Here is a 19,869-nt window from a genome sequence, read left to right on the forward strand (position 1 = left end):
AGTTGATCAAACTCAAACAATTCTAAAGCCACTTGGTCTTATTCGAATTTTATTTGGGTTTTATTGCGGTATTCATCATTACCTCTGGTTTTATTATGGAATTACGCAATACCAAGAGGCTACAAGTCAAAATACACTTGTAGCTAGCTGTAAAACCATAATAAAAGAACATAATGAAGAATATTAGAGTTCAGCACTAAAATAATTTTTTTATGCGAGGCCATATTGCCATACTCAAGTATTCTATTTTAGCTCACAAAATAATAAAAGCAAAGTGTTTTGCAGAAAGAAATTATCATCAATCGGTTTTCCTGTCACAGGAAGCAAATAAATTGATTTTGCTTGAAGTTGAGATTGACTAACTTAATATATTTATTTTATTAAAATGACCAGTTTTCAAAAATTGCATAATTTTGAAGGCGTGTTGATTTTATCCACCTATCAATTATCAATATACACGATGAAATTAAATGCGCACGTGCTACAAACCAATGTAAACTGCTAACATTTATTAATTATTCTATGGGAAATATCCCATAGAATTGGTGGAATTGATTATTATGGTCGCTGCAAACCAAATCGATCAGGATGATCTGCCAGTAAAAGTTAACTTTTCTACTCACGGATGTATTTTCATGTTATCAAAGTTGGCGGACGGATTTAGCCTTTCACCAGAGCAAGCTGCATGCTTTATAGATAGCGAAAAGCTTTATTTAATCATGGCGGTAGCTGTCAAACAGCGAAAAGCACAATCGGTTTTATTGCTGCTTTCAGCAGAGCTTGATAAGACTACTTCAGCTTATGATCTGATTCTTATAGAGGTAGTGAAAACCTGCTGAAGAGTGAGCCAGTTGGTCAGAAGGCAGTTTTATAGCGGTCATCAGCAAGTTCTGGTGGAACTCATAAGTGTACAGTATACGTATACAATTTGTTGATGCTGCTGTTGGTTTTTCCATGACGCTGTTGTAGAGTTTTTCTAACTGGGGGAAAACAAACCACTAACACAACCGCAAATTAACAAGCTCTATAGAAAGCATTAGGGGGGATATCAAAAGGAGGGGGTCCCTCATAGGGGGAGACTATAACCTAGAAACGCCTGGACGGTTCTTCATTGGCATACATCTTCCTTGACATCTGCCATGGGAGGTTGACGAAGGGGTTGGTCCCTAACAGGAGGGGTAGCGGGGTTAAGACAATAACTCCGAACCGCCTGGATGATTCTTTATCAAACGTAGCAGTTGGCACACATCTTCCATGACAAAAGGGAATCAGCACTGGAGGGTTGACACAAGGGGGTATCCCTAACAAGGGAGGAGGTCCAAATAAGTCAAAGGGGTTGCGTTTCTCTTGCATTTAGACCGATTGCAGTTGCAAAAATGGCCGAGAGACAAGATGGTGGGAAGGGGGGCCTCCACCGAGGGATATATGAAAAAGGCTATTTCTCTTTCGTAAGAGGGATTTTCAGAGAGTAAACAGATGCATTATTAGCAGCGAGACAGAAGGGGGAGCTGATTGGGAAGGAATGATAGCAGTTGCACAAGTAGCTAAATTTCTGAAAGGGGGAATAGGGTGGCCCTTACAAAGGGGAGGTTCAAAAACGTAAAAAAGGTTTTGTGTCGATTTATAGGGATTACCGAGAAGACAAATTTGCAAGTCACGAAAATTCTCATAATGCAAGAAATCCTTTTTCTTCATTTAAATGTGCCTACTCACTTTGTCGGTTCCCCTCCTGTTGTCCCTTAGTCACTTGTAATTTTTTTTTAATTAGATTATAGTCACTTTAACAGCGACTATAATCTAATAATAAAACAAAAGGGCTCAAAGTAAAATCGGGCAATCAGCTAGTTATTAAATAACTAAATAATAGGTTGTGGGCTACCGGTCTTCAAATCCTTGGACGCCGTGTACTCTCCACCAGACTTCGCACCACCTGGTCTAACCATCTTGCTCGTTGTGCATCTGACGCGGCGTATGTGTGCACAGAATAAATAAAAATCGTTATTTAATATTCAGAATTCAGATTTTGTTTATTTTAATACTAGCTCTCATTACAAAGTTCGACTACCGAAAATAAATGAAAAACGATCATACACATAAAACGTCGCTCCTGTAGAACAACATTTCAACTTAATTTCAAATTTTTTTCTGAAAAACTAATCAACATATTGAAACAAACTTTGTTTTGTTCTGTTGGTAAAAGTTTGGAAAAGACTTTTATAACTTTTAAGCTTTATAAAAGAAGCACATCTTGAGAAAAAAAAGAAAGAAAAGAGATGGTTGAAAAAATAAAATTTTGTCTGAACTGGACTGGTTTGTTAAACCGCTGTCCTACCTCGAGGCCAACTGGGACTATAAGGAGCATAAGGAGGCAAATGCTACCTTAAATTCGATAAAAAGATGATGCGAGGACACGTGGTTTTCGCACTTCAACAAAATCTATCAAATGAAGACTGTTTTCATGACAACTGCTTGATAATTTTGAAGATTTTCCCGTTGATTTTTGGTAGTTGACTAGGTTGTATTACATACTAACAATGAACCAAAAATCAACTTTATTGGTTACACAACAAAGAAATCGCAATGGACGAACACCACCACCCACCGCGTTATCCGGGGGACTGCTGTATGTATTTTGTAGACGGCGTTAATTAGCGTAATGCCGCGATAGTGGCAATAGTGGGTTTCACTCCTTTTTTTTCTTCTTCCAGATCCAAGAAATAATCAATTGAAGAGTCAGTGGTTTATCGGTAGCAGTTCTCTGTCGTGCTACTAGAGCCGCCGATAGTCGGCCCTTACCGACAGTAATAGACAAGGCGCCTTCATCGAGTCTGAAGAAAAGGCTAACATGAGGTTGATTCAAAAATCGCAATCATTATTCTGAATTATATTCAGAGTGGGAGCATTTTCATGGAACAATACGGTAATACATCACTTACGCAACAAAAAATTCGTCTGAAAACTTTCATAATTCTCAAATTTTACAGCATTTCATTTATTTTCCGACAATTTTCCGTCTCGTCTGGCGAGAGAATAAACTACACACGCGCGACCAGCCTGAATACCTATATCCAGACCTGAGGTTGTCCGGTTTTCGTTTGCACTTCACTTCTTCACTTCCGTCTTTCTCATTTGTTTTCTTACTTGACTACACTCTTTACTAATTTACATCTTGTTGCATGCATGCATTCTTTGTCTGTGAGCATGCGTGTTCGTGTGTGTGTGTGTTGGGTTTGTTTTTTATCTGAAGAATTTTAAATTTTGAAAAGATCATCATTGCATTTTGTTGTGTTTTGTTTGAGTAAAAATAAAACTAGCGGGGAAAGTAAATCATTTCAATTGTGTGTTCTTTATGTGTTTATCGTATTAGAATTCTAGATGAACTAATTACATCAGAAGCTGCACTCTGTTTACGCGGTACCGAAACAAGCTCGAACACATCCATTGTTAGTTTAACTAACTAATTGTTGTGCTACCATGATTTCTTGAAACCTAAACTTTCAACTCTTACATCTTGTATTCTTTTGTCGATGTCACAAACGGATATGCAAGCTGCTTAGTAATACGCAAACAGACCCTAGGTTGCAGCTAATCAATAGGAAAGAAACGGAAAAAAATTTCTTCTAACTCTAAAATCACCCATAATCTCGACGAAAACTTGTTTGGGCAATAGAAGGAAAACCAAATTAAGAAGATATTCTAAATACAAGGATGAAGGATCTATTTTTACAAACAAAAAATAAAATAACAGAGAGGAAAATGGGAACTGTTGCAAAACGTTTTCCCCTTCAGAGATATTCCATTCGGTTAAACAGAATACGTTGGCTTCACAAAAGACGCCCGCGAATTGAGATTACTCAGTGGTTGATTGTGGTGTGGCATGAGTCTACCGTGTGTATTAGCGGATCATCAGCGAAGGAAAGCTGACTGCCAGTAATTGCGAACGTGTCAGTTTTCCGGGAGGTTTTTTGTTAGCATTCTTCTTATCCTGTTCGGCCCTTTGCTTATCTAGAAAGTCTGGAAAGAAGCGAATAAAGGCGAACTCGGTTTAGATCTGATTTGGAGCACGCGGGACTAGGCATCATCGACGACGCAAATTTGTACAGACTGCAAATACAGAAACGGAACAACATTCGAAGCTGCCAAGTAACCAAGATTTGCTTATACTCTGGTCGGAATTGAGCATTGATCATATGCGAGTTGATTGAAATGATTGTTGATCGATCAAATGTTGCATGCAAGCAGCTCGACTCACGCGAAGTGACCGACACTATCATTTTTAGTTGGCCATCGTTAGTTACACACGTAAACTAACATATACCTACTTTTTAACCACTTCGATGAGAACAGGTATTCTTTAGCGTCACTAGTAAAGGATCGCCCATCCATTCTGTAGTTTAGTGCACCTTAGTGCACTCATTTGTCTAGCCGAATTGCTAATCATCCCTGAAATTTTACCTTAGATTATACAACTAGAAACAAAAAATAGGTTTCTTCACTCAAAAATTTGTGTTTGTTCCTCTAGCAAGCCTTTAGCCACAACGAAAAAATGCGTCGTGGCAGCGTGACGGATGTACATACACCAGAATGAGCGCATGCTTTAGGAGGTGTTACTACACGGATAATAAAAGGGGAGACAAAGAATTAATAAAAATAAAGACATTTGCCCTAGTCTGCTGACACACAGAGTGGTTACTTCTTGTTGTTAAGTTTTTTCCTTTGTGTTACGTTTGTTTTATGATTTTAACTTAGCTACGCCTAGTTCTCGTTCTCTCGCTCTCTCTCTCTTTTTGTGTTACTTTCTATTTCATTCGCACGATTTGATTATTATTGGGAACAATTAATAATATTATCTTCCAGCACAGTAGGTTAGGAAGGATCAATAATTCAACAATAAAATAGCGTACAGAACGAAAGAAAAAATAAGTGGAAACCATTCACGGTAGCCCATCGCAGTTACATTGAACAAAGAAGCGAAATTTCTATTTATAAACAATTTATTTTTATTTTGATAAACATACTCAAATTGCCAATTGAAGTTCAGCACTAAAATATCTAGCAGAGGGCAGGATTGGCTTTTAAAAATATATTACAAAAAAATATGTGCAACCTAAAAGAGATTATGAAACATAGGCACATATATAGCAGATTTCCCGGATGGTTCGTTCCGGACACTAAACTGTAAAAAAGCACAACAGAAAACCACACTATTCAATTTGTTAGAGTTTCCAATACTTTTACATGAACGAAAACGCATGAGTAAACATTACTTATACTCAAGTGATGGCGAGTTGGTAATTTGTAGCAGTTATGCATTATATAACTCAGCAAAAAAAAACCTGAAAACCGCGAGGAAAGTATACAGGCAGATGTTTGTGTGAATGTTCAGTTTCCCTTTTTTTCTTCTTCACTGTGTACGTATATGTATGTGAATGTGGTTCCGATTGTTTCTTGTTTGTGTTTCTCTTTCGCCTAACACACAGTTATAGTAATGCTAGTTGTAGCAATTCAATTTTTTCTGCTTTTTCTCCTTTTTGCTATACAATAACCGTAATATTATTAATTAATTTTTCTTTCATAGGAAGAGTAAATGTATGAAACGAAAAATGAAAAATTGGATGAAACTAGACTAATATTGACTTTGGGTAGGTGGGACTCGGTACCACAATTCTCGATTGCCGGTCAAGTTTGTTTCCATTACACTACCGCGCCACTATTCTAATATCAAATTGTTTCTAATTTTATCGTTCTCCACGAACTTGCACAATGAGCGTTTGACTATTTTCTGTTCGACCACACGGTTTATTTATTCGGTTTGTGTGGTTGAAGCACCGGTCAATAGTTGCCCGTCATCGTGATTTAGGTATCAATAATTTTCCAGTTCATTCATTTTTTCATTTTCCGTATATCATACACAATTTACTCTTCCTAAGAAAGAAAAGTCAATACACTTGACCGCGACAGAGTCAAATAAAAGAAACATTATTAATTAATAATAATCAAATCGTTCCGAATTTCATCTCGACAAACTGTGGGAACGCTCCCGGCTACTACTGGCTGAGACGGAATTTTCATTACATTTCTCGTGCAGACGCTGCGCTGGCGGAAGCTTAGCGAAGAACGGATGCCGAAGAGCTTCACCTGGAAAGAGAATAAAAAACAACAAATCAGTAATCTGTAATTTACTGTTACCTAAAACATTAATAGTGAGAATGAAAACAACGCCACAGAAATTGGAAAACATGAACACTTTACTATCGATGCAATCTTTATGCAGTAACTTGCTGACCCGACAAACTTCGTATTGCCACAAATTAACCTGTGTTGTACATAAATCATGAATCTCGGATGATCTTTGTCACTTCTCGAGTTTTGCAAGCCCCCCAGTGGGCGGCGCTTCCGACGGCGGGTCACCGGCAACACTCGCGACCGGCTCGTCCTGAATGATCTAGTGTTACTATAGATAGTTTTTGTGGTCTTGTTATTGATTAATGTTTTATGGAAGAGTCTCGAATTTCTCGAGTTGGATTAGTTTTTGAGTTTCGCAAAAATTTCTGTTTTATTTGTATGAGAGTCCATATCCCCCTACCACAGGGGTGAGAGGTCTCTAACTATCATAAAATAAATTCAAGACTCAAAAATCTCCTACATGCTAAATTTGGTTCCATTTGCTTGATTAGTTCTAAAGTTATGAGCAAATTTGTATTTCGTTTGAATGGGAGCCCCCCCCTCCTAAAAAGGTAAGAAGTCCTAATTCATCATGGGAAAAATGGTTGCCTCCAAAAACACCCACATGCCAAATATGGTTCCATTTGCTTGATTAGTTCTCGAATTATGAGGAAATTTGTATTTCATTTGTGCAGAAGCCCCCCCTCTTGAAGTGTGGAAGGATCCTAATTCACCGTAGAAAATATTTTTGCCTCCACAAACCTCCACATGCCGAATTTGGTTCTATTTGCTTGATTAGTTCTCGAGTTATGGGGAAATTTGTATTTCATTTGTATTGGAGCCCCCCCTCCTAATGTGGGAAGAGGTCCTAATTCATCACAGAAAAAATTCTTGCCTCCAAAAACACCTACACGCCAAATTTGGTTCCATTTGCTGGATTAGTTCTCGAGTTATGAGGAAATTTTTATTTCGTTTGTATAGGACCCCCCCTCCTAAAGTGGGGAGGGGTCCCAATTCATCATTGAAAAAAAAATTGTCTCCAAAAACACACACATGCCAAATTTGGTTCAATTCGCTTAATTAGTTCTCGAGTTAGGAGGAAATTTGTATTTCATTTGTACAGGAGCCCCCCCTCTTAGAGTGGGGAGGGGTCCTAATTCACCGTAGAAAATTTTCTTGCCCTCGAAAACCTTCACATGCCAAATTTGGTTCCATTTGCTTGATTAGTTCTCGAGTTATGAGGAAATTTGTATGGAAGCCCCCCCTCTTAAAGGGGAGAGGAGTTACAATTCCCCTTATAAAGAGGGAGGGGTCTCAATTTACCATAGAATAAATTCTTGTCACCGAAAACACCCACATGCCAAATTTGGTTCTATTTGCTTGATTAGTTCTCGAGTTATGAGGAAATTTGTATTTCATTTGTATAGGAGCCCCCCCTCCTAAAGTGGGGAGAGGTTCTTATTCATCATAGAAAACATTCTTGCCTCCAAAAACACCTACATGCCAAATTTAATTCCATTTGCTGGATTAGCTCTCGAGTTATAAGGAAATTTGTATTTCGTTTGTATAGGAGCCCCCCCCCCCCCCCTCTTAAAGTGGGGAGGGGTCCCAATTCATCATAGAAAAAAATTTTGTCTTCAAAAACACACACATGCCAAATTTGGTTCCATTTGCTTGATTAGTTCTCGAGTTATGAGGAAATTGGTATTTCATTTGTACAGGAGCCCCCCCTCTTAAAGTGAGGAGGGGTCCTAATTCAACATAGAAAATTTTCTTGCCCTCGAAAACCTTCACATGCCAAATTTGGTTCCATTTGCTTGATTAGTTCTCGAGTTATGAGGAAATTTGTATGGAAACCCCCCCTCCTAAAGGGGAGAGGAGTTATAATTCCCCTTATAAAGAGGGGAGGGGTCTCAAATTACCCTAGAATAAATTCTTGTCACCGAAAACACCCACATGCCAAATTTGGTTCTATTTGCTTGATTAGTTTTCGAGTTATGCAGAAATTTGTGTTTCATTTGTATGGGAGCCCCCCCTCTTAGTGGGGGGAGGGGTCTCTAACCATCACTAAAACCTTTCCTGGCCCCAAAAACCTCTACATGCAAATTTTCACGCCGATTGGTTCAGTAGTTTTTGATTCTATAAGGAACACAGGACAGACAGACAGACAGACAGACAGACAGACAGACAGACAGACAGACAGAAATCCTTCTTTATAGGTATAGATAAACGTGACTCGTAAGATTTTTCACTTCAGAAAACCTTAACCGGTTTTAGATTCAATTACAGCCGATGCTCATAAGACGCTCATTTCACAATCATTTCTTAAGAGACTTGTAAGGTTATTGCCTAAATTGATTAGAAATCATTCTACACATTTATTTTTACAGCTTCCCAGTTGACCTGGACGCTCTTCTAACAAGTCAGTTACCGGATGAACGAAGTCCATCGGGAGTTGTCAGGGAGAGGATGTTAGAGTCAATAGAATCTTAGCACAAACCCCGCATTTGTGTTGTACTCTAATAGCTGGCTCAAGGTATTCCTCTGAGGGTTATTATAAAAAAATAAATCATGAAAATGGTAAATGACGGTTGGTTTTGTATTGCCATCCTACACCTCTGAGCCAAATTTAAAAGAATTCCTTGGACAAATTGTTGTGAAGCTTATATAAATTAGGTTGCTGACGACGACGACAACTTCATCGTCGTTTGTAGTTACATCTGGCGTGCCTCAAGGAAGCCGTTTAGACCGAATTTATTTTAAAGTTACCTCAACGACGTCAACTTAAATGTTTAAAACTCTTATATGCTTATGACTTCAAGCTGTTTGATCTTATCCCAAACTGAGCAGATGCCGCAGCTGAATATTTTGAATGCAACTAAGTGCTGTTGCATATCGTTTTATCATATCATATCACCTTCATCGGCACGAAAGCTTCTAAAACTCTTGGTTTCTTGTTCGAAGTCGGTCGATTGGGAGATTGATGGAAGATGACTGAGTGCCTCCCCAAGTCATCTTCCATCAACAGTCGTCATTGGGCAATAGATTCTTGCTGGAAAGATATCAGATTGGTTTCATGGAAGATCGGTCTACAACGGACCAAATCTTGCAGTGTAAAGACCCTGAAGACATACAGACGGCAGACCCCAGAGGAAGGAGGAGGAACTCAGCCGAGAGCCGGGGTGGCTCTTGTCGTATCAAGAATTCCTCTCCATTGTACTCGGTCCCGGGCTACTTGTCGCCAATTCGTTGCATATTTCGACATACGAAAGTCGTTTTCAACCTGGTCGAGCCATCTACCACGTTGGATCCCTCTATTCCTGGTGCCGGTGGGGTTCTTGAAGAGAACGGATTTCACTGCACAGTCGTCCGACATCCTTGTGATATGGCCGGCTCACCGTAGTCTCCCGACTTTCGCCAGGTGTACGATGGGAATCTCTCGAAGTAGTGCCTGCAACTCGTGATTCATACGTCTACGCCACTCTCCGCTATCCGTCTGCGCTCTGCCAAAAATATTCCGCAATACCTTTCGTTCAAATACGGAAGTGGACATACGTCTGCCGTAAGCAAAGTTACTGTCTCTAGTCCGTAGAGGACTACCGGGCGGCAGACCTCAAAAGTGCCGCGAATTCCGAGTCCTCACACATCACATTTTCATAGACTTCAAGGACAAAAAAAAGCCTAGCGAGAAAAGCTGACCAGGCTTATCATGCATACAATAGATGGAGTTGAGTGCTATGTAAGATTTTCGGAAAGTCTGTATGACCTATTCGATACTTGCGTGATACTTCAACAAAGAGATTATCTTTGCTGCCTGTTCTGCAACAGTAACATTGCGCTAGACGGTATATAAGGCGATCAGCGATCAACATGCGGCGCACGATTTACCATGAATCCGGTCAATTTATCTCCTTTGCTGGGGCGTGGAACGTTTAAGGTGATGTCGGTAGAACATTTGTGGCGGTAAAAGAGCAGTACATGACACTAAAACTCGAAGCGGAGAGGATAGGGCTTTTGCTACACACACATGCAAGACATCTGTTGGGCACACATTGCATATTTTCCTATTAGATGCAGCAAAAACGTGCTGGATAGAAATATAATTTTTTCGGAAATTATTCATCATTTTAAAGCAATTAATAGTTAAAGTAACCGACAAACGTTCCCTGAAATATATGCTGACTGTTGGTAACTTGGGTTTCGGTGAATTCGCGTTAAATCGGTGTCCCAAATATACTGTTTTTTGAAGCAGTATACGGCATAGGCCAAGTTGAAAGTAACGGAATATAAAATTGGTTTTAGCATAATAAATTGCTTTCTTAGCCGAAAACAACTGCTGGCTTTTAATATTTGTTTAGTTTTATCCCGCTAACATAGGTCATAGTTACATTTTTGATCATTGCTACCGCGTCTTAGCTTATTTGTTGAAAATAATTTTTTTATTTAGTAAACAGATCTATTACCTTGCCATATGTATGAAGCAATTTGTAATTTCTGTTTTAAATGAAGAAAATAAATCATTTAAAAAATTTTGCTCTCCCCAGCCCGTGTGTTTTATATGGAGCTGTCACTTTTGCCTGCCCAACAGATCACCAATACATATGCACTCTGCAAACACCCTATTGGATTGAGGATAGATACGTCAAAAACTAAGTACATGCTAGTACTGTGGTAATCGACGGGGATGAGTTTGAGGTAGCCGACAAGTTCAAGTGCTTATCGGCAACTGACGACTACTATATCAACCATGAAATTGGAAAGAATATTGTCAACGGGAGTCATGCCTACCATCTCTCCACTCCACGAACATTTGCGGACGAATAACTTTAGCCTCCGACCAAAGTGCACCCTGTAAAAAGCAAAGCCTACGTGCTACAATCTGTTATCGAAACTTAACTTTCCTGTTTTTATACGACAGACTTCACCTGAGTTGATAGAGTACAGGAAAACTGCGGGGCTAGTGCCGCGATCCTAATGACTCTAACAGCCTCTTCCAGCCGAGATTCGAGCATACAACTGGTTTGTTAGACCAGCGTCGTGTTTCGAGGCCAAGTGGGAAGCAAGTGCACCCTGTACTAAACCCTAATTAAACCGGTTGTCTCCTGCGGAGATCTTGGAGTTTTCAAACGGCGTATTTAGAAAGCTGGACGAATGCGTAGAGTTGGATATGTTGCTAGTATGCCAGACAACATCCTGAAAAATAGCGTTCGCATCAAACCTGATCGGAACAAGACAAAGAGAGGCATCACCAGTGAGATGGTTAGGTCACGTGGAACAAGATCTGGTAAGCACGGTGCCCGCGGAACTGAAGGCTTGTCATAAGACGTCGTTCTAGCAGACGCCGCCAAACCTACGATTCAGCTGTAGTAAGATTCTCATTTTGACTCACTATATGGCTTTTGAGTCTCTCATTACCGAAAGTTGCCCTTTGAGGAAGAATGCACAGAAAGTGCTCCTTCCAAAGGGTAAGCTGGGAAACACCTTTATCCAATCCCGGTCTTTACAAAAAGGTAACTACACTTCTATAAGTATTTAAAGAATTTAAGTTTAAGAAGGGTCAAGTCTTAGAAAGACGTTTAAAGCTCACAGCTTTTTCTTGCCTTGAACATTGTTGAGTTAAACTGACCGTGTTTGACTCTCCTTGCATCGAGATAGCAAAGCAAAGCCTTGGGTTTATACCATCTTTCGACATTACCGATCTTCTTTATCGACAGACTTCGCAGCCGGCTGTTAGAGTACAGGAAAATTACGGGGCCAATGCAACGATCCTACTATAACTCTATCTAGCAAGCACCGCCTAGCCGAGATTCGAACATACGACGACTGGCTTGTTAGACCAGCATCGTACCTCGAAGCTAACTGGGCGATTCAATGCATCGAGATAGAGGAAGTTCTTTGTTCGAAGAGCTCGTTCTGGGATGTAGAGATTGAACCTACTTCACAGGGCAATCAATTTGTCCGCACAATAGCTTAGCAACGAACAAAACTTGAGCAGTTTTCCCCCTCTTTCGAGCGTTTCGAGTTCTAAAAAGTGACACCGTGTATCGTATGGAGGCAGAATCGACGGGTGACACCAAGGTAGCTATGCAAAGAGCCTAACGTATAAACTTTTTTTCATCGCTTCGAACCTTGCAACCCAGTTACTACACTTTGGAGTGGGGCTCGAGTATTGAGCGTACGGAGACAGTAAGAATCCCTGAACTTATTGCCTTTTTTTAAATATAAATCCAAGCTGCCTATTAGCCCTCGAAACAGTTTGTTCAGGATGCAAGCGAAAGGTAAGCGCGCAATCGATAGTTACACCAAAGTCAAGATTGTGGTCAACTCGTTGTAGTGCCCAAAATAGAGTAATTGAAGTTTCAGGCAGTCGAGTACGGTTTTTATGAACAGGTATGTATATCTTAGCGACGTTAGCAAAAAACAAGCACATCCGGTTGGTACCACGAAAAAGAGCTCGTTGTGATCAACATAACGTACAAAGCAAAGGGCCAAAATTGATTCCTTAAAGAACTCCAGATAGATTGCAAAACAATTCTGATTCTCCTGGACCGATTTTGACGAAGCAATATTCGGAGCCAACTTTACGTGAATTTGTACCAACTTCTCCTCCCAGGCTCTCTGATTGTAGCTTCGATTATACATTGGTTCGATTCGCGGATCCCCCAGTTTAGATAAAAAGAAGCGGTACATAACTTCTTAAGCATTGCTTCAATGACCCTGGTTCCATTATGTTGGACCCTATCAGCATCCTTGTTTCATTACTTTCTTGTACCATCCCTTAAGTTAATTGTAAAAAAGAACTACCGACATTAAAATTTAATTATATGCCTATCCTCATTAAAAGATCCAGACAAAAACACGAGATTGGTTTATCCCTGTTTGTTGCTATATTGCAATCGAAAGAACATCTTATATAGGATCTAGCTGAGCCATGGTCAATTCAGTGCTGAGATAAACCTTAGAGTAGAGAGGATAACAACTCTAATCTATCTTGCGGCCTTCATGATGGAAATACCATACATGGGATTCATGGGCCGTTTGCAATTTTTATCAATAACTTTCACACTGGCATTCCATTCTTGGTGGAATGAATGAATTGCTTTTGCACATTCACTCCCACTAACTTACTCAAGGACAAGGTTCATTTCTTGACTTTCTGGGGATTGGTTTTTCTTCACTGTTCCGCAGCTCTGATCCTCATTAGAGTTTTGTTGGATGATGATGTTCAAATTCAGTAAAGCCGCTAGTTCCTTATCTTTCTTTGTTTAAAAATTGGCTCGCTTTTTTGTTCACTTGAACATATCAACAAAGGTACTAGTGTTATCAAAAACAACAAAAGAATGCAATAAAATCCTGCGCGTGATTCTACGACGTTTGGCGCCCGCTTATCAAAGCTATTTTCGAAATTCCAAAAATTGATGCAGTAAAATTAGTCACTCACCTAGCGAGATCCGGTTAGCCGGATCATACTCCAACATGCGTCGGATGATGTCGAACAGCTGCAGATGGTCGGGAGTTTCCGCCAGGACGTACCGATGTAGTGGTTTGCAGTGATCACGAACATATCGTCCGGCCGAGGATTTTTCGTCCCAATCGAGCTTACCGCGGTGGAAGTATTTGGTGCGGGTTTTCCTGAAAAAAGCGAACAAAAATGTGAATACTAATACGAAACCATGAACGAGGTTCTGGGTTTTTACCTGGCCATTCGGTATGGAATTGCTCCCAGTATACGCTCCATCATAGCGAGATGTTCTCTGTTGTCATGCGTCTGGAATAGCGTAATGCCTAGGTACAGTTCAAACATTATGCAGCTGTGTGGAGTGAAGGGGAATAAAAAATTAGTTTCTTTAAAAGCAGAAGGATACCTATGTGTAAAAGAAGCCTTACCCTATTGACCAGACGTCGCAAGGTTGCGACCAACCTAGTTCCAGAATCACTTCCGGCGCCCGATAATGTCGAGTGGACACGATAGTGCTGTGATGTTCATGATCGAAGGTGGCACTGCCGAAGTCGATCAGCCGAATATCCGTACATTTAACGCGGCGTACTTCGCGGTTCTAAATTGTGCAGAGAGACAAAATTGAGAAACAAATAGATGATTGTGCCAACCGGTAGTGCTACCTTTCTCGAGTTAAACGAAGTGGTGTACTCCGAATCCACGAACAGGATGTTCTCCGGCTTAAGATCGGTATGAGTGAGCTTGTGGTCATGCAGAAATTTTACCGCATAGCAGAGTTGATAGGACATGTGCCTCACGTGATCCATTGGATACGGTTCATAGTTGTTTTCTCTCTGTGGTGTAGCAAAAAAAATCATATTATATTAAATTTTTTAATTATTGACTGGGCATGGTAATTGGGATACTTACTAGAAAATCGAAAACACTCAAACCAAGCATTTCGAACGCGATGCACATGTGTCCGTGGTAATCGAACCAGTCCAGCATTTTAACACATAAACTGAAATAGTAAACAATTAGCAAACAGTTCATTCTTTGTGGAATGTGGTTGAACTTACTGTTGGAAGGTCGGATCCCGTTCGGCGATCTTCTCCAGTGCGTTGATCTCTAACTTGGCCGCTTCCCGGTATTTTTCTACATTCTTGATCACCTTCAGCGCCATTGTATGATCCCTAATAACGTATGCAGCGTAGAAGAGAAGAAAAAGGAATAATTGAATGAGGAAGTTATACCTATAGCCAAACCATGCGCTGTCGGGGGGCGATAATTTACTAACGAGAGGTAACAATTTACATTGATTAATAGTATTACGAACAACACAACTGGCTCGTAAAATGATGACGCTGAAAAATATTCGACGCATTCGCCGCGTAGAGGAAGATTACTCTCTGAACCTGAACCGGAGTAGTTTTTTTCACTTTCGGGTGGGTGTAAATAGCGGGGTTTCAAGCGTCAGGTTCAGCTTTATGGAAGTATAACTCGATTAGCATGAACAAGCGTCGTGTTATGGTTTCCGAATAGCCTCCCACGGCCTCTGTGGACGTAAACGGAAAACGGTTTCGATTTCGATTTCGATAGCGGAGATTAGCGGCTCCATTAAGGGCTACCCTATCATTTTTTCGGTGGGCTACCGCTGTGAATTGATTTCGAAACATGACTTGTGACAATATTATTATCTCCTGATGGTGAGGAAATTAAATTTTATCTACATTTTAATGTCCTCGTATCATGCAGATTTTGGTTCAGAAATTTTTTTTTTTCAAATGAGCAAAGCAATGTAAGGCAACATTCGGACATAGAAATACCCCATAAAAATACAAAAAAAAACTATTGTTTCAAAAAAGGAACCTTAATTAATTTAAAGTTTGTGGAATAAATCTAAAAAAATCTATTTTTAGTTTATTACGAAATCATACGAGCATTCTAATAGATGTTCAAATGTTTCTTTTTTTGCGATAAAATTTTTGCGGACCAAAATCAAATTCTTTGTTTGAGTTTAGACCGTGATCGCAACGCACTGCCGGCCCCCTTTCCAGCCTTCCAGACGCTTGAAGCCACAGTCACAGAATCGCAAAAATCAAATCGCACAAAACGTGCGAATTATGGAAATGAAACTGCTGCAAAATATATGAATGGTTCCTCTACCATCGCAAGACTGTTCTGAAATCCTGCAGATCAAGCCGAAAAGGTGTGGAATAACCCGTCCGATAGCACAAACCGATCACAAATCTTCACCCTTCAGTTGACGTTAAAAACCGTTGCAAAAACCGGCTCAGATAAGCGATATTTCGCAATGATTTATCGTTCAATCCGAAGCTTGCCGCGAAAGCAAATAACTATTCTTTTTTTTTTTTTTGATTCATATTTGCTGTCAGTGGAATATTTAAATCCGCCATCCATCCGGCTCAGGATGGATCAGTAATAATAAACATCCAAAATTTATGTTTTGTGCTCTGCTTTTGAATTGACCTTGTTCAGGGAAAACTCAAACTTCGTTTGATTTCATTAGGGAAAATGTTTCATACTTACATTTCCATGTCCTTCACTTTCACCACCCGACCGAAGGTGCCTTCGCCTAGGGTGGCCAGGATTTTATCTGCGAGTGATAAACGGATTGTGAGCGGGAGCCAATCGATAGCGAGAACCGAGGCCGACCAAGATCGACGAATTGATTGCCATGTAATGAGAAGAGCAGAGAGGAAGAGAAGAACAAAAAACAATAGAAGTTAAGAAAGAAACATTAGTGTTATCTAGTGGAGCTTGCTAAACCTGTCTCATATTTTTGAATTACGTCTTACTATGTAAACTCTACGAGATTGTTTTCTGATTTTAGTGAACTTGAGATTTTCGAACTATTTTTAATTACTTTATCGGTTTTTCTCGAGTTAACTGGAAGTTTTAGATAGAAAAAAGTCTAATGAAAGAGAAAGGAAAAGCCCTACAATTTTTTTGTGATTCTGTTTAAATCTGTTTTTAAAGAAAAGTAAAAAATTGCAGCTTTTGAAATTAACCTTTGTTGACGTTGTTACACGTTTGTTCTCGAAAATACTACTACTTTATATCTACATTCAGCACCCAAAATCCTATCTGGATTGCGGGAGATTATTTCATAAGCGGCAATCTTTTAATCGAAACTGAAAACGCGTTTGGGAGCACTGCGGTGATGAAATATTTCCAACCGTATATTTTTTTTCGGAGGTTTCCGAAATATTTTACCACAAGCAGTACGCAGTGCTCCGGACCGTTCGGGAACGCGACCGCGCGGAGTGGAGGGGTAGTTGTACTCATGTAAAATAAAATATTAAGAATTTAAATTAATGCTTCACGAACATCTGTTATGAAGAATGTCGCCAGTGTGGTAAATCAAATGCCCATCAGCATCATCCCTCACGGATGGTTGTTTCTGTGTTGGCCAATTGCAATCGATTCATCATCGTCGTTGTCGTTAGCATCGACATAATCGTCATCATCATCATCATCATCATGACGATCGTAGCGAATGGTTTTTGGTTTCGCATTCGGTCGAGCCAAGGTAGCCGGAGTAGATGGTGGTCATCAATGATCGATTTTCCATGGAAAATTATCGATCGATCGTCGTCATCATCATCATCATCATCATCGTTCATCGTTCATCGTTGTCGTTGTTGGTAGTGGCAGAAGGAAGGCCGTTTGTTTGTTCGGCAGACCATACACACACAGTAGCGGTACACACGTTGGGGCGTTATGGGAGGTTGGGCGACAGAACACACATAGAACCAGTCGGGGAACACATCGTTCATCATCAAATCATTGATCATATCGAAGAAGAGACACGAGAAAAATACGGTATCGATTTGCGATAAGATAATTAGTTCGAAAAAATATAAGAAAAATTTGGTTTACAAATATAAATAGGCTATTTGTAGTATACTTTGGCTTGGCTTAGTGGTTATCAAACTGTTTTACTAGATTCGTACGGTTTTTTGGTTAAGAAAACTAACAGAAAAAATGCATTCATTTAGTATTTCGTTATTTAACATTAACCGACCTCATAATTGGTTTCAAACTGTGATAAACACTTAGACATTGGATAGTCAGGCACACACACGCGATCGCGAAAATGAAGAGCCGTGACCTCAAAACGGATGGAGGTAGCAGCAAAGTTTTCTTATTACGAATTAGATGAAAAATAGCATTTACCTGAACTGTCACTAACACAGGTTACTTTGATTGCGCGATATCAGCGGATGATCGAAAACACCATGATGGGGGAGGAGCTGATTTGCAAACGGAACTTCGAAAACAGATTAGTGCCGGTTTCTGGTTAGTAGTCGAATGGAATGAGAAATCGATTGCGAATTAGAGGAAATTGCCGAACGAACTATTTTTACACAATCACGAACATGTTTTGGTGATTAAACATCCGAAAAGGTTGTTACGTTGCAACTCAAAACAAAAACAAAACAAAACATCTCAATCAAACAAACAATTAAACGAGTTGAAGGACTTTAAAACTATTTGGTAATTGCCTAATTGCAAAAACATTAAAAATATTTTCTTCTGTGTTCGTTATTTGTGGGCCAACAGAACAGAACTTCCATTTTTAATATTATGTCTACAAAGCTAAAAAAATTTACACATAAAAAAGTCAGAATTTTTTTTTGGTGTTTGTAACATAATTTTTTATATAAATAAAAATTGCCATAAAACAATGGAGACGCATGGTGTTTTATGTTTAGCTGAAAAAAAAACCCGAATATTTCTGGCCAGGGAACAGATATTTCTGATTGCGTTTTACTGTTACTTAGAACAAAGTTAGAGCGCAAATTACAAATTTCGTTTGCACTTTTTTCATGGAATTAGTGCATACTACATTGCACGGTAAACCTGATGAAAAAATGAAATCAAGATAAATACAATAGCGAATTGTTTATTCAATCCGGGTTGGAACTGGATGAATTTTGTCTGTCAGATAGGAGCAAATGAACACAAAAAATTCATCCAGTTCCAATCCGGATTAAATAAACAAATTCGCTATAAGTTTAGTTATATTTTCCCCGTTCAGTTTTTAAATCTGTTTATTGTTCCTTTGTGCGTTTCAATTATTACTCCAATTTGGTTCGAAATTTGGTCGAAAAATATTTTTGCCGTTTTTTCTATATTTTTTTGTTTCGATTCACCTTAGGAAATATATGTAATGCTAAGCCCAATGAACATAGAATATTTTCAAGACATTTCTTTCACCAATATATGTGACCATAAGATCCTGACATCCATCTACATTTGAACTCAATTCAATTTCGTTTATTTTAGTTTTCTGTGCTTCATAGAAGCATTGTAAGCCACGACGCAACTAATTGTGAAAAATAAAATAACGCAAAGAAAACAGCTTCACCGTGAATCTTCAGTCGTATTTTTCGCTACCAAAGCGGAAACGAGTTCATTGCCACTATATGTCTGCCTATCCTCCTTTTCGGAATATTCATCTCTACGGCATGATAAAAAATTGGAACGCACAAACAGGCCTATCTTATATCTCAATTAGCTCGACGCAACACCCAACGGGCATGCCACCCCGGACTGTTGATGAAATCAATCAAACTGAAAACTAGCACAGGGCAGGGTAGGAAGAGAAAAAGACGAGAAGCTCTGTTTGGTGGGTGCTGCTTCAGTGCCTCCAGTGACGGTTCGAGGCAAACAAGTGACAGGGAAGAATACGAGAAACTCAACGACAGCAACAAAAAAAAAAGAAAGAAACAAGAATGGGAGATTCAGTAAATTGCCGGCCCCAATTTGCATATCTAGCAGTAGAAGTTTCCTATCTCGATCGCCTATAGATCGTCCCTCCTGGCTGTCCGAACAGAGGACAAACGGTTGCGAGAACGTTGATTGCAAATAACAACTATAATTGAAATGATCTGTTTTTTCAGAATGACTCGCACCATCTGTGTGAGAGAGTGTCAACGCGACTGCCGCGCGATTATTACTGCCGTCCGTCCATTGACTCGGACTTGTCACTCAGACAGCAGGCGCTGCTTCCTGCTTATCTCGATTGTTCATCTTAAAGCGAGTGGCAGTAATTGATCTTATTTATAGAAACGTGTTAGAAAATGACTGGATTAATAAAATAATTAGTGAAGTTCGCTCACTTGTAAGCAAATAAACAACACACACAACACACATGCGATGGTAAGTGGAATGGCAATCGACGTAAGCGTTGTTGAAGGTCCTTACAAATGTTGACAGTGCTTTCGGTATGCGAGATC

The 19,869-nt window shown here is 39.6% G+C and overlaps 1 protein-coding gene across 4 annotated transcripts in view; it reads right to left on the reverse strand.

Annotated features, from left to right (window-relative positions):
• Positions 1-2,976: 2,976 nt before the first annotated feature.
• LOC128745386 (serine/threonine-protein kinase Doa) overlaps positions 2,977-19,869 on the reverse strand; it is a 202,230-nt gene continuing 185,337 nt past the window's right edge. For all 4 annotated transcript variants that reach the window (XM_053842450.1, XM_053842448.1, XM_053842447.1 and 1 more), the window contains 9 exons: positions 16,955-17,027; positions 16,154-16,220; positions 14,683-14,796; positions 14,534-14,624; positions 14,287-14,457; positions 14,053-14,222; positions 13,863-13,976; positions 13,607-13,797; positions 2,977-6,138 (listed from right to left, as the gene is read on the reverse strand). In XM_053842450.1, the coding sequence (XP_053698425.1) occupies positions 6,014-6,138; positions 13,607-13,797; positions 13,863-13,976; positions 14,053-14,222; positions 14,287-14,457; positions 14,534-14,624; positions 14,683-14,796; positions 16,154-16,220; positions 16,955-17,027 (1,116 nt within the window). In that variant the 3' untranslated portion in view covers positions 2,977-6,013. The remainder of the gene's footprint in view (positions 6,139-13,606; positions 13,798-13,862; positions 13,977-14,052; positions 14,223-14,286; positions 14,458-14,533; positions 14,625-14,682; positions 14,797-16,153; positions 16,221-16,954; positions 17,028-19,869) is intronic.

This window comes from Sabethes cyaneus, chromosome 1, assembly GCF_943734655.1.
Source record: "Sabethes cyaneus chromosome 1, idSabCyanKW18_F2, whole genome shotgun sequence".
Taxonomy (NCBI): Eukaryota; Metazoa; Arthropoda; class Insecta; order Diptera; family Culicidae; genus Sabethes; species Sabethes cyaneus.